This window comes from Ursus maritimus, unplaced genomic scaffold, assembly GCF_017311325.1.
Source record: "Ursus maritimus isolate PB19 unplaced genomic scaffold, ASM1731132v1 scaffold_20, whole genome shotgun sequence".
NCBI lineage: Eukaryota > Metazoa > Chordata > Mammalia > Carnivora > Ursidae > Ursus > Ursus maritimus.
In genome coordinates this window covers 54,805,043-54,820,370 of record NW_024424453.1, presented here as the reverse complement: position 1 = coordinate 54,820,370, position 15,328 = coordinate 54,805,043, and the positions used below count along the sequence as shown (strand labels likewise).

General features: G+C 41.4%; 1 protein-coding gene across 3 annotated transcripts in view; it reads left to right on the top strand.

The window, feature by feature from the left end:
* Positions 1–2,173: 2,173 nt before the first annotated feature.
* Positions 2,174–15,328, top strand: part of LOC103682235 (programmed cell death 6 interacting protein) — a 73,081-nt gene continuing 59,926 nt past the window's right edge. Inside the window, exon 1 of one of the 3 annotated variants that reach the window (XM_040636988.1) lies at positions 2,174–2,535. In XM_040636988.1, coding sequence (XP_040492922.1) covers positions 2,327–2,535 — 209 coding nt within the window. In that variant the 5' untranslated portion in view covers positions 2,174–2,326. The remainder of the gene's footprint in view (positions 2,536–15,328) is intronic. The other 2 variants (XM_008711830.2, XM_040636990.1) reach the window with 2 other exon arrangements.

The following is a 15,328-nucleotide window of genomic DNA, read 5'->3' as shown; positions in this document are numbered from 1 at the left end:
TTCATGATCTCTTGCCTGGATTTCTGACATGATCTCATAACTTGCCTCCTTACTTCCACTTTGCCTTTCTTTAATGCATTCTCTACATAGGAGCCAAGTGGCTATTTTCACTTAGAATCTTTTTTTTTTTTTTAAAGATTTTATTTATTTATTTGACAGAGATAGAGACAGCCAGCGAGAGACGGAACACAAGCAGGGGGAGTGGGAGAGGAAGAAGCAGGCTCCCAGCAGAAGAGCCTGATGTGGGGCTCGATCCCACAACGCCGGGATCACGCCCTGGGCCGAAGGCAGACGCTTAACCACTGTGCCACCCAGGCGCCCCTCACTTAGAATCTTTTATTAAAAAATGAAAATTTGGTAAAATAAGCTTTTATAAGAATAGTATATTCGCTGTAAAAAAATTACACAGAAAAGACAGGCAAAACCCATAAATACAGAGAACTGATGGTTGTCAGGGGAGGGGAGTGGGGGATGGGCAAAATGGGTGAAGGGAGTGGGAGACAGGCTTCCAGTTATGGAATGCAGTCATGGGGATAAAAGGTACAACATAGGGAATACAGTCAATGGTATTATAACAGCATTGTATGGTGACAGATGGTAGCTACACTTGTGGTGAGCACAGCATAATTTGCACACTTGTCAAATCCCTATATTGAACACCTGAAACCAATGTAACATTGTATTTAAGCTATACTTCAATAAAAAATTAATTTAAAAAACTTAGCAAAATTCAACTGTTATTAAAAAAATAGAGAAAATAAGAATATATACTTCCACTTCCAAAGATAACAACTGCTAACACCCTTATGGTATAATCCTAGATTTTTTTTTTTTGAGTACACAAATACATGTATTTTGTATTTGTAACCAAAGTGAGATACTGTAACGCATATACTGTGTTGTAACTTGCTCTTTTCGGTGAATAATCTCCGTTTTTCTATGGCAATACATTTTCATCTTACACTCTATCTAAATTGAAATTTCTTCAACTGTCCTGAAAATGCATTTTATAAGGTGGTCTGTTCATACCAGAATATGAATCCACTCTTGTGTACCTTAAATTTCTTTTCATACAGCAGTGGCTTTTTTCATAACAATACATTGTTGAAGAGATGGGGCCAGTTATTTTGCAGAATGTTCTAGCCCCTGGATGTTTGGTTACTTCCTATGGATCATTTAATTTGCTCATCTATCCCCTGTATTTCTAATAAATTGTGTGTTGGATGCAAGGTATGATAGACTCAAGTTAAACATTTTTCCTTGTAATATATCATACATGATATTGTTTACTTCATACTATATCCCATCAAGAGATACAATATCAGGTGGCCTTTTTAAAATGTAAATTCTATCATGTCAATATTGCTTAAATCCTATTTATCCCTTCCTTTGCATTTATTCTATAATACAAATTCTCTAGCTTGGCCTATAAGGTTATGAATGATTGATGCCTGCTTACTCCTCCAAATTTATTTCATTCCAGTCCCCTTGTGGTTTTTAAGTTTTTGCCGCAGTTTGCTTCAACTCCCAGAACAAGGAAAGTGCTTGCCTCCTAGAGCCTTTGCACTTGCACTCCCTTGGTCTGGGAGGCTCTCCCTTGCCACTTTTCCCTTCTTTTAACGTCCAGCACTTCTCAAACTACAGGTCATTTTAAGTTAACCTTCTCAGAGAAGCCTTCTCTAATTATCTTGTTTAAATCAGGTTCTTCCAAGGGACCCTAATATCCTACATTCCAAGCATCCTGTTGTTTGTACCATGCTTTGTCCACCTTAATATGCGTGTCCTTACCTCACTGTAAGCTGCACAATGGCAGGGACCTTGCCTACAAGGCTCACTGTACACTCAGTCCATGTGTATAGCAATCCGTTGAATGAACTACCACAGGTCACAAATAACCCTGAGGTTGCAAGGTCTTGGACACGTCGCGGAAAACTATTCTAAATGGCAGTAACAGTACTTCACCAGTAGTTCGGACGGGGAAATAGTTACTTTTACGTGAAAGCGCCCGGTCCAGCCGCCACGGAAGTGAGCTGGAAAGGCAGAATTCCACTTGCGAAAAAACCCAGCTCCTTATCTCGAAGCCCAAGCGGAGGAGTGCCCAGGTGACCTGCGCTGGAGCCTCCCCGACTGCCTCACGTGACTGCAGGCGGTGCGCCGAGTGCGCCTGCGCGGGAGCTCCCGGAAGTGGCCGGACCCAAAGCACCGGCGGAGAACTCGTCCGTCGGCTCGTTGGTCCGCCGGTCCGCCTGCCGGGTAGTCCGCGCGCCTCGACTCTCGTCGCCGTCCCGCCGTCTGTTTGGCCCGAACGGCGGCCGAGGTGCTCGACATGGCGACGTTCATCTCGGTACAGCTGAAAAAGACCTCGGAGGTGGACCTGGCCAAGCCGCTGGTGAAGTTCATCCAGCAGACGTACCCGAGCGGCGGGGAGGAGCAGGCCCAGTACTGCCGCGCGGCGGAGGAGCTCAACAAGCTGCGCCGCGCCGCCCTCGGCCGCCCCCTGGACAAGCACGAGGGCGCTCTCGAGACGCTCCTGAGGTGGGCCCGCGGGCGAGCGATGGGGAGGTGGTCTGCGGCCTGCGGCCCCCGCTTCTTCCTCCGCCTTTCCTGCGTCCCTCCCTCGCACCTGCGGCCGGAGCCGGGCTGCCCCGCCCTGGCTTGGCGGTGCGCGTAGGTGTGGTCTGCATTCCTTCCTGGTGAGCCGGAGCGGCCCCGCAGGCCACCACTCACCCTGCCCTCTCGTCCTGCCGGCCCGCCCCAGCAGTAGGTCAGCTGGGACTCAGTCCCTCGTATACCTGAGAGGAACGGTCTGCCACGTACTGCTCTCTCGCCACATTTTCCCAGAAGTAATTTTCCTCACTTTTTTGGGGTCTCCGAGACTCCACCCTTCCCCCATTTTTGCATCACCGCAAAACTTTCTTGGGCAGGTTTAGGTTTCGTAATAGTAGTTACTTGAGGGAAGTGAGAGAATTGGGGCACTTGAACAAAAGTCTAGTACTTAATTACATTATTTTCACTTGAAATGAGCTGTCTTCTTAAGTTCATCATAATCAAAAGAAGAATTCCAAAGGTTCGGAGCTGCGATTAATTTAAGCTTCAGTGACAGAACGTTCAAGATAGATTGCTTAAGATCAGTTTGTTCACAAGCAGGTATGCACATAAGGGAGTGAATTTGTTATTTTAACAAATGCTTGTTGAACTCATGCTGTATTTAATGAGGGTTCCGTTTGTGGTACTTTTCGGATAGGATGACAACATTTTTATAGTACTTTATAGTTAAAATTTTTCTTTTGTCTACTTGGTAGTAGACATACTGTCCATGTTTCACAGGAGAAACAGCTGTATTAGGATGCAAAGAGAAGTCCAGATTAAACTAGTTTGTTCTTGTGTCTGAAAAGTCTAGGAATATTGCTTCTTTAGCTTTAAACATCACTGGAGATTATCTTGGGTCCCTGATGATTCCCTAAATTTAGGTGAACTTTGTTCCTGTATTGGGAGACATGGTCCCCCGCAGCTCTACTGTAATTATAGTGTCCCTAATACTCAGGATCTTAAATGAGAGAGTGCTTTTCTCCTTATCTCTGGCAAAAGTCCATGTGAGGTCTCTGATTGGGTTGGCTTGTGCCCATTTATGATAATGGGAAATAGGGGAAATAGGCTAATTTAATTGCCCTTGTCTGACTCACTCTGCTGATTTAACTTTTCCATCCCACGTGGATAAAAGCGGTATTAATATGGACTGGGGAAGGGCTGGTTCCCCAAAAGGAGTATCCTGAATAGATTGCTCAGAGAGATTATGACCCTTTGGTGTCATTTTTAAAGGTAGGACTATTGCGCTGCAAAGATCATTAGTTTGATACTTAGTATGAGTATTTTATTAGGGTAACCTCGGAATTCTTAGCCATTCTTAGAACTAACATATTTGAAAAAAACTCCAAAGTGACTTTTATGTTGACAGGAATAGTATTCAGTGAGGATTTTCCATTAGTGGTATTAAGAAAGCACGGATATGGTGTAACGAACACTGTGATAACAGTCTTGTTAAGTAGATTAAATTTGGTCCTAACTCTTAAGGAGCTTGGAGTGTTCAGAGACAATTGGTGCATAATTTTAAAACTAACAGAAAAGAGGGAATAGTGGACAGTGGTTGTGATAGGGTTCTGCTGTGAACTTTACAACTTCATTCATTTGTTCAGTGCTTTATTTTCTCAGGCATAAATGTGAGAACTATTCGTAGGTACTAGGGCTGTCTGGAGATAATCTCTTTGAAAGTAACCATGTTTCATTAGTCACAGTCTATTAAATTTTAACATGGAGGTGTATATAAAAGTTCCTTGGGTATATAAAAATCAAACAGTTGTGAGATGTTTGTTCAATCAGGCAAGCAGAATATCTTACTTTATTTTTTTTGAATTTTGTTTTTTAAAAGTAGGCTCTACACCCAATGTGGGGCTTGAACTCTTGACCCCGAGATCAGAGTTGCATGCTTTACCAGCTCTGCCAGCCGGGTGTCCTGGAATATCTTTTTTTTTTTTTTTTTTTAAGATTTTATTTATTTATTTGACAGAGAGACAGCCAGCGAGAGAGGGAACATAGGCAGGGGGAGTGGGAGAAGAAGAAGCAGGCTCCCGATGGAGGAGCATGATGTGGGGCTCGATCCCAGAACTCCAGGATCACGCCCTGAGCCAAAGGCAGACGCTTAACGACTGATCCACCCAGGCGCCCCTGGAATATCTTACTTTAATAATTATGTTTGGGTAATTGTGTAAATTTAACATTAGCTTACATATTTTTAACTTAGTGAACTTTTATTTTTTTAAAAAAGGATTTATTTATTAGAGTACGTGTGTGTCAGGGGAAGGAGGAAGGGAGGCGGAGAGAATGTCTAGCAGACTCCCTGCTGAGCCAGCTGAGCATGAGCCCGATGCAGGGCTCATCCGGTGACCCTGAGATCATGATCTGAGCTGAAATCAAGAGATGGACACGTAACTGACTCAGCCACCCAGGCACTCCTAACTTAATGAACTTTTTTTTTTTTTTTGAAGATTTTACCCATTTATATGAAAGAGAGAGGGAGCGAGAGAGAGCACAAGCAAGGGAAGCGGCAGGCAGAGGGAGAGGGAGAAGCAGGCTCCCCGCTGAGCAGAGAGCTCGATGAGGGGCTCCTTCCAAGGACTTTGGGATCATGACCTGAGCCGAAGGCAGAGGCCCAACTGACTGAGTCACCCAGGGGCCCCACTTAATGAACTTTTATTTATTTATTTATTTATTTTTTTAATGACTTACTGGAAAAGTTTTTATTTTTATTATTATTATTTTTTTTATAATGATTTTTTATTATATTATGTTAGTCACCATACAGTACATCCCCGGTTTTCGATGTAAGGCTCGATGATTCATTAGTTGTGTATAACACCCAGTGCACCATGCAATATGTGCCCTCCTTACTACCCATCACCGGCCTATCCCATTCCCCCACCCCCCTCCCCTCTGTAGCCCTCAGTTTGTTTCTCATAGTCCATAGTCTCTCATGTTTTAATGAACTTTTAAGTAAAACTTTTGAATCAGAATGGTGTACAGCACCACGTAGAGGTCCAGTGATGGACTTGTCTTATCATTCCTAACTCGTAGAGCTCTATTAAAATTTCCTAAAATATACATTTATGGGTATCATATCATTACAAAGTGGCTTTAACTAAAAATTGATTAGAAGAGCCTTGGTAAACTTCAGGGTGATCAGAGACGAGCCATGCTTTTTGCGGAAGGAAACTTCAGATATTAGTATCTGTGTCTTTTGTGGTAATTAGGTTTTTTTTTAGAGAGAAAGCTTCCAGTCTCCTTCCATGAAAAAGCCTGGTTGTCAGCATTTTGAAATTTGATTAAGGGGAATGGAGGTTGGGTATTTCAGCAATCATATATGCAGTCTTTTATATCATCTAGTTTAGTGTGACACCTGTATTAGGGTTGGATTTAGCTGCATTTACTAGATCTTAAATTAACAGTTAAATTATGATTGTGTTCCTGTGTAAAAAGTTGGTAGATAGGTCGTCTGGGGCTGGTATGGTGGTTCTGTGAAGTTTATCAGGCTCGGGTGTCTTCCAGCCATCTGCTCTGTAAAACTTACAGTAGTTGTTCTCAAGGCCCAGGTAATAGTCACACCCAAGTTTCAGATTGTAGGAAAGAAGGAAGAAAGGAGTCAGAGGGCTCAGTTTCCAGAATATTTCCTGGAACCTGCCCCACAACACTCTGCTCATATGTTATTGGCTCTAAACATTATGTCCACATCTCCTAGAAGGGTAGGATAGAAAAAGGAATTTTTATTAAGGGCAGCCATACACCCACCTGAAGTCTGGGATTCTGTTATTAAAGAAGAAGGAGAGATAATGATGCAGGCAATTAGCACTCCCAACCATAGCCTCTCAGTCTGCATCCTCCTCCCCAGTTAGTTGTGTTTGATCCCCACCTTAGCTGTGCTTGATATCCCTAACATTTTTCTGAGAGTAGAGGAGCTGGGAGCCTAAGAGTTTCTTTCAAAGATTTTCAACTATACCTTCTCTTCTCAGACTCACACTAAATTCCTTTCTTGAGTGGTACCTTAAATGTTTCTTAATTCAGATCCTTTCTGGCTTCTCTGGGATGATATTTGGCTTTTTTTTTTTTTTTTTAGGCTCCCCCCCTCCCCTTTAAGCAGTCAGATTTTCAGCTTTCTCTCTCTCCTTCATTCATCCACTTCTCACCTTGTAGAAATTTCCTGAAACCTCTTGCATGCTATTGTGCTGTTTCCCATTGTCTTTGCTCTTGTGCATTTACATCTTTTAAATTTTTTATTCCTTTTTTTTGTGGAATTTTGGAGGAAACAGAGAGGGATGTTTATTCAGATCTCTAGTTAACTGGAAGAGAGTTACTTTTATTTTCGGTTCTTCACAGTGGTTTTATCAATTTATATTCCCATCAACAGGTATATGTGAGTTTTTTATTCCTCCACATCCTTGCTGATACTTGCTAGTTAATTTCAATTATTGCTTTTTGCGAAATGATGGATGAAAGATGGTATCTTGTTTTTGGCTACATTGCCCAGATTTCTCTGAGGTAGAACATCTTACATTCACTGGTCACTTAGTTTCTTTTCTGTGAATGGCCTGTTCGTTTTCTTTTCCCATTTTCTGGGTCGCTTGTTCTTTTTCCTTACTGATTTTTAGGAATTTTTTACATTTTCTGGTTATTTATTCTTTTCCCCATTATGTATATTTAAATATTCACATCTGTGTCTTAATTGTGTTTATGATACCGTTTGTCAGAATGTTTTATTTTCCATAATCAGTAGTTGTAATTTTTTCTTATTCCTAATGTGCATGTGTTACATGTGATTTTCCCCCTTGATCAGATTTGCTAAGGGTTTGGAGCTACCTTTTTATTTTCTTAAAGCAAGTCGAGGGTGGGTGGCTCAGTTGGTTAAGTGGCTGATCTCAGGGCCCTGGGATGGAGCCCAGAGCTGGGTTCCCTGTTTAGCAGGGAGTCTGCTTATCCTTCTGCACCCCCACCTCATGCTTACGTGCGCATGCTCTCTCTCTCTCTCAAATAAATAAAAATCTTAACCAAGTGTATGTTTTTTGGTTTGTTTTCTGCCTTTGTCATTCTTTTTTCTTTTTCCTCTTTTTGTATGGAATGTTTAGCTTTTCCTCTTTTTTGTTTTTCTGATACATTTATTTTAGGAATGTATGCTTTTTCTCAGTCTGCATCCGTTTTGATATTAGTATTTTCACTGACTTTTTTTTTAAAGTTTGTAATTTTACTTTTGTATTCCTTAACTCGAGTCATTTATATAGGTCTTGTAAAAATTCTAAATTTGTCATTCTCTTGTGGGTTAATACTTAAGTTTGTTGTGTTATGGTAGTATCGTTTTCATTTGTAAAAAGTACAGTTGATGAAACTAGTCTTGTAATTTCTGAATTCTTTTTTCAAGCACAAGTGTTTTATAGATCAGGAAAGAAAATATTGCTGTTCCGTTTTACTTCACAGCTGTTGTTTACATTCTAATTGTTAGTTTGGGGGTGAAGATATTAAGATAATTTTAGCACTAATGACATTACTACAGATTTGTTATTCAGACCATGTGGAGGAAATAAAGATATGTAATAGTTGGCCCTTGGTCTCAAAAACTATCTGTGCTTGCCAGACCTTGATTTGGCTCAGTAATTTTATTCATGTAGATGAATAAACATAATTTCTTTCTTTTTTTTTTTTAAAGATTTTATTTTTTTTAGAGAGCATGCACGCGTGTGTGCTTGTGCATCCATGAAGGGAAGGGAAAGAATCTCAGACTTTGTGCTGAGCATGGAGCCCGACTTGGGGCTCAGTCTCATGACCCTGAGATCATGACCTGAGCTGAAACCAAGAGTCTGAAGCTTAACCAACTGAGCCAGCCAGCCTCCCCTGAATAGGCATAATTTAAAGGAAGATTTAAAATCTGATTTGTTTTTCTGTGTTCTGACTTCTAATGTTTGGTAAATAAAAAAGTTTGTTAGAACTGTCTTCATTCTCTGTAACCTTAAAGGAGAATCTTCTGCCCACCGGAGGCTTAAGGCGGTATAGTTGACTTTGTGGCAGAATTAGACTAAGATCCTGACCTCTTGACTCTCTGACTAGTTACTTTCTACTATACTTTGCTGCAAAATGCTTCATTAATGATTCTTCATGTGATAAATTGGGTGAAGAAAGAAGCGTGAAAAGGTTGCAGAAGGATCTTTTAACTCTGACCAATAAGTGGTCCAGCTCTTTGGATTCTCTTGTTTCTCTCTGGTTGGCAGTCAGGAGTTGCACAGCCCTAAGTAGTTACTGGAGAGGCGTAGGTTATGTGAATTTGCTGCAGCGTCGCTTTGGCTAGTGTGGATTGGTTGTTCTCAGTCTCCACATGTTCCCCCTAAACTTTAAAACTAGAATTTCTTTCTCTCTTTTTAAAAAAAAAAAGATTTATTTATTTTAGAGAGGGAGAGGAAGAGGGTGAGAGAGAGAGTGAGTGAGGAAGAGAGAAAGAACAGGCACATGTGTGAGTCAGGAAAGGGGCAGAGGGAGAGACTTCAAGCAGACTCCGCAGGGAGCCTAACACGGGGCTTGACGGGCTTGATCCCATCACTCATGAGATCACAACCTGAGCCAAAACCAAGAGTTGAGTGCTCAACTGACTGAGCCACCTAGGTGCCCCTAAAACTAGAATTTCTTTTTTTTTTTAAACTTTTGAAGACAGCTTTATCTTATTTATTTGTCAGAGAGCGAGCGCACAAGCAGGGGAGAGTGGCAGGCAGAGAAAGAAGCAGACTCCCCGCCAAGCAAGGAGCCTGATGTGGGACTCAATCCCAGGACCTCAGGATCATGACCTGAGCCGAAGGCAGACGCTTAACCAACTGAGCCACCCAGGTGTCCCTAGAACTAGAATTTCTGATGGGAGTTTTTCCTATATCTGTCTTTTGTATATTCAGAGAAGTGAATTCGTTTCCTGTTTTTCCCCCCCCTGTGAGCTTTTAAAAATTGAGCTATTGGATATTTGCTCTAAGGTGACTGAATTTTATAAAATGACTGGAGAACATATAAAGGCACTTTGGAATAGTTGCAAAATAATCTGTAGCTACCATTTATGTCACATGTACTATATATCAACACTACTTTATTTAGCGTGTATTGTATCATCTTTTTCCTCATGCTTAGATGAGATATTACCTCACATTAGAAGAGTTTGGAGAGGTTATTCATAACTTGCACACAGTCACACAGCTTTGAGTTGGTAGAGTTGGGATTCAAACTCAGGGTTGTCTGACTTACAAGCCTGAGCTATTGCCCACTGTGACATTATACCTCTTAAGCATGATTAGGGTTTTATAATTGATTAAAAAATTGCTTATTTCTAGAATATTAAAGGTACATGCAGATTCTTTGTAGTAGTATTTCCCATAATCATAATGCACTTTTTTTTTTTTTTTTTTTTTTTTTTTTTTTTTTGCCAACTCTGGTATAGGACACTGGCTTTCCTTCTTCCTACTTATGGAAGACTTGTGCAGTGTAGGTCTACTTTGTTAGAGGTATAGCCTAAGCTAGAATCTGCTGATCTAGTAAATCATACTTAAATGATAGAGAGATGGGTTAGATTCTCTTGTTTCTGCTCTTAATTCCTCTCTAGGAATTTTGAGACCTGAGATCTAGGCTGAATTACAAGGGGTGGTATGATGGAAATATATTGAAGGAATAGTTCATTGTTTTTGGTGCTGTAGGAATAGCATTTTGCCTGCGGTAACTGCAGTTAGCAATGGCTGCTTTCCTTGAGAAGCATTAGTTGGTCTCTTTTGGAGTTTACTCCATGTGAGTCAGATGTTGTTGATTTCCAATGACTGCCCTCCCATAGTACTTATTTTAAATTACATAACTGTCCTGAGACAGCTGTTTTTGAGGATTCCATCATATAGCTTCTAGTCATTCATATATGAGCTCTAAATGCACTGTTTCCCCACACAACTTAAGTTTTGAGAGTTGACCCCAAAAACTTTGAATTGAGTAGGTGTAAAAAATTTAGGACATTCTGTTTAGCCTTTCTTTGTTTTTCCCCTGATACATTTGCAGAGGAAGTGGCTTTATGTCCTACTACTTCCTTTCCTGCTTGCTTTAGAGCAGAAGTCCGCAAACTAAGGCCTGCCCGGCTGCCTGTTCTTCTATTGTCCATAGCCACCACTCTAATGCATTAGGGCTATAAGCCTTGGAGACCTCACTGGAGTGTTCCCCTCTTTCCCATCATCCCCTTTATTCCCAGCGCCTGCCTCCCTGGCCATTGGCTACACCTTGCTGCTGCCCAGGGTTTGCTCTGCTGCTACCTACGCTTGGCAGCGAATGTAGAATCTCAGACTGGGGATTGGTGACTCAGCAGATTGCCTTGTCTCCAGCAGCTGAGCCAGCTGCCCAAGTTGAGATGGCTGGGCTCTCTGGGAGAAGAGAAGGGTGTGCTGGAATTTCAGTGTCATTGGGGCAGAGAGTGAAGCTGATTGTTTTGGGTACTATCTATCCCCCCTCCCCCCCATGGCGCCCTCTCCACCAGATTGGATACTCTTCCTTTGGAAATGGCTCCAGCGCATGACAGTTGTACCTAGTGTGCCCACCATCTGAGATGGCCTAACTTAGGTAAAAAAAATATAGGTTAGGCAGGACCTTTCTTTCTTGTTGTATAAGGACCTACTTGTTATCCTTGATTTTGCCTTTTGCTTGGCAAAGCCTACAATAGCCCTTCTCAGAAAAAGTTTGTAAATCTCCACTCTGTAGCCGTAGGAGCCTTCTTGCTGTGCCATGTACACCCTCAGGCACATCGTTGCCATCCGTTGCCTCAGACCCTTGGTACTTGCTATTCTGTCCTTATGGGCATGTTCTTTAGTAGCTCCTGTTCATTCTAAAAAAAATAATTTTGGGTTTTACTTTTCAGAGATGAGAAAAAAAAGTTACTTTTAAGAAACTTCGCATTTAGCTGATTTATTTGTTTGGGTTAGCAATAAAATAGTGAGCAAACAGACCCAGCCTCTGCTTCCAGGGAGCTTAGTAGAATCCTTTGAGAGAAAAGACGTTAAAGGTAATTCCGCAAGTAAATATATTACAAACTGATAAGTTTTATGAGGGAAGAGTTCAGAGGCCTAAGAGATTATAAAGGGAGAGGGGAACTAATTTAAAACAGGAGTTAGATCGATTGCTTATATCACTTTTTTTTTCTGTATATTTTTAAATATCTTATTTATTTTTTAAGATTTTATTTATTTGAGAGTGAGAGCGTAGGCACATGAATGGGGGGAGGGGCAGTGGGAGAAAATCTTTGAAGGAGGCTCCAGGCTGAGCAGGGAGCCCAGTGCAGGTCTCAATCCCCCTGAGATCATCACCTGAGCTGAAACCAACAGTTGGAGGCTTAACCAGCTGAGCCACCCAGGCACCCCTGCCCTTATCACTTCTGCCACCAATGTGGAACACCCTGGTCCATGCTACCATCATCTCTTGACTAAATTGCAGTAATAGCTTCCTGACTGATTTCTCTTCTGCTCTTACACAACCGCAAGTCAGTTTTTTTCACAGCAGCCATGGATGGTGACTCTGTGGAAACAGGTTAGCTCATGTTACTCTTTTGTCCAAACTCTCTGATGGGTCCCCTTCCTACTCTATATGGTAGAAGCCAAAAGTCTTACAGTTGTACTCAAGGCATCATTACTTCTTTGATTTCATCTCCTGGTATTTTCTCCTGTGCTTGTTCTTTGACCTTATTGGCCTCCTTGCCATGGCAGGATATTTTCAGGCATACCTCTTGTCCCAGCTTCTTGGCACTTGATCTTTGCTTGACTGGTAATGCTTTTATCTCACTTATCTGCTTGCCTCATCACATCACCTCCTTCATGCCTTCTCTGTTATTCATGATTTTTAAATTATTAAATTTTTACTTCTATATAGTCAAGTGACCACATGCAGTGATTTAAGACTACAGTCTTCTCGTATCACCTTGTATAAGATCTTGTCCTTCTCACTTCTTTTTTTCCATAGCACTTATTATTATCTACTATACTATATTTTCACTTTTTATTTTATTTTATTTATTTGAGAGAGAGCATAAGCAGGGGGAGGGGCAAAAGGAGAGGGAGAAGCAGACTCCCCGCTGAGCAAGGAACCCGAAGATGAGGGGCTTGGTCTCAGGACCCTGGGGTCATGACCTGAGCCATAGGCAGACGCTTAACTGAGCCACCCAGGCACCCCATGTTATATTTTAACTTAGCTATCTTGTCTCTCCCTCTAAAAGTAAGCTTTACAAGGGCTCAAAATTTTAAATGCTTATTTACTGCTGAATTTCTGTGTTTGGTGCATAGCAAATTCTTAGTGTTGAATGGATTAGTGAATGAATGAGGGAAGACTTTTTTTTTTCTTTTTCAAAGATTTATTCATTCATTTGAGAGAGAGGGCGCCTGAGCTGGGTGAGGGAGGGGCAGAGGGAAAGAATCTCAAGCAGACTCCCCGCTGAGCAGGGAGCCCCAAGCGTAGCTTGATCTCCTGACCCTGAGATCATGACCTGAGCTGAAATCAAGAGTTGGATGCTTAACTGATGGAGCCACCCAGGTTCTCCGAAGGAAGACTTTTTTGATGACATATTAGCCTGGATAAGAAAAGTGGGGAATTGTGATGGGAAAAGTTTCCAGAGAAAAAAATTTCCAGAGGAAAAAAATAGGTGCAGTCCCTAAGCCAGGGCAGAGCATAGACTAATGACTAAAATGTGTAGTGAATATTCTCAGATGAGGCTGGAGAGTTGAATGATGGCTAGATAATGCCAGACCTTGTCAAAAATTTTGTATGTAATTTTAACTATAATAGGAATCCATTAAAGGGTTTAAGCATTTAATACTTCAGAGTTCATTTTTTAAGTCAAGAATACTCTCCTACGGGCGCCTGGGTAGCACAGCGGTTGAGCGTCTGCCTTCGGCTCAGGGCGTGATCCCGGCGTTATGGGATCGAGCCCCACATCAGGCTCCTCCGCTATGAGCCTGCTTCTTCCTCTCCCACTCCCCCTGCTTGTGTTCCCTCTCTCGCTGGCTGTCTCTATCTCTGTCGAATAAATAAATAAAATCTTAAAAAAAAAAAAAAAGAATACTCTCCTACATAACCACAGTACAACTTTCAAAATCAGGAAATTTACATTGATTATTACCATTTAATCCATAAAACACATTCAGATTTTGCCAGTTCTCCCAATAATGTTGTTGGGCACTTAGTAATGTACAGATTTGGGATCTAATCCAGGATCCTGCTTTGCATTCAGTTGGTTCTTTAGTGTCCTTCAGTCTTTAACAGTTTTTCCGTTTCTCCTTGTTTTTCGCAATCTTGACATTTTTAAAGGGTACAGGCTTGTTTCTTTATAGACTGTCCCTCAGTTAGGGTTTATCTTACATTTTCTTGTGGTTTATGCATTTTTGGGCAGTAGTACCACCAAAGTACAGCTGCTTTTTTTTTTTTTTTTTTTTTTTGATTGTTGATTTGTCCTATGCTGTTAATGTTCAACTTTTATCACTTGGTCAGGATGATGTCAGCCAATTTTCTTGACCTTAACAGTTAATGAGTATGTCGAACTAATTAATTAGTAGGTACTTTGTAGGGAGATACTTTGAGTCTTTGTAAATACCCTCTTTCCATCAAACTTTTTTGGTTTAGCATCACCATTGACATATCTTACCTGAAATAGATACTATACTCAGGTGCCAAATGCTGATTTTTCTAACTCTGTTTTATATTCTAGTGTTATTAGTTGGCATTGTACAGTAGGGTAGTGCTTTCCCTGTTCATCTGTTTATTTGTTTTATTTGCCTCAGATTGGTGTTCTTATTTTTTATTCTGAATGGGTTATGATTTGTTACTTTATTTAACTTTTTTTGGACTTGGCTAGCAGGAGCCCCTTAAAGTTCTTGTGTCTTTGACATGTTCTTATTTTTTGAGTACTTCCTTAACCTTATCTGATGCAAGATGTTTTAGGCTTGAATCTTGAATTTTCTTGGTCTCAGCCATGGAGTCTGCCATTTTTCGGAGTGTTGGCTTCCAAAGCAGAACGTCATTCATCTGGGTTCTAGGTGTGCTTATTGCTACTGAGGTGTTATTTTTTCTAGGCCCTCTCAGTGTATGCACTTAGGAGATACACTTCTACACACATTTATACCTGTTTCTGTATTTCTCCACTATATTAAAAAATAAGTTCACACTGATACCTCCAATTCCAAGCAGAAGCCACAGAACTTATTTTAACCATCTTTCTTTCCATAATTGTAACTCCTTTCTCTGATGGTTAGAAACTTAGCCTACATTATCTTCAGTGTATTTACTTAATTGCTTAATTCTTTCTGTTTGTAACCAAACTCATGACCATGTCAGCCAAAAACTTGGTTTCACATGTGACTCCCCTCCCCCTGAAAAATTTGCCTCAGAGACAGTTACTGGAATGATAGCTCAGATGAAGGTGGGGTAGAGGGGGGAGATAATAAGGGAAGGAGGAAGATTACAGGCTAGTTAGAAGCCTTGGCCTTAGATACTCCCAATGCTCCTTGCTAGCTCAAAGGTCAGCCTGATGCGGGAGAAGACTGCTTCATGTTTGATGATTGTTCTGGCCGCTGTTTGGAGAATAGATTAAAAAAAATGAGAAAGGGGCACCTGGGTGGCTCGGTTGAGTGGCTGCCTTGGGCTCAGGTCATGATCCTGGGGTCCCCTATCAAGCCCCGTGTTGGGCTCCCTGCTCAGTGGGGACTCAGGAGGTCTGCTTCTCTCTCTCCCTCTGCCCCGTGCCCAGCCTCCC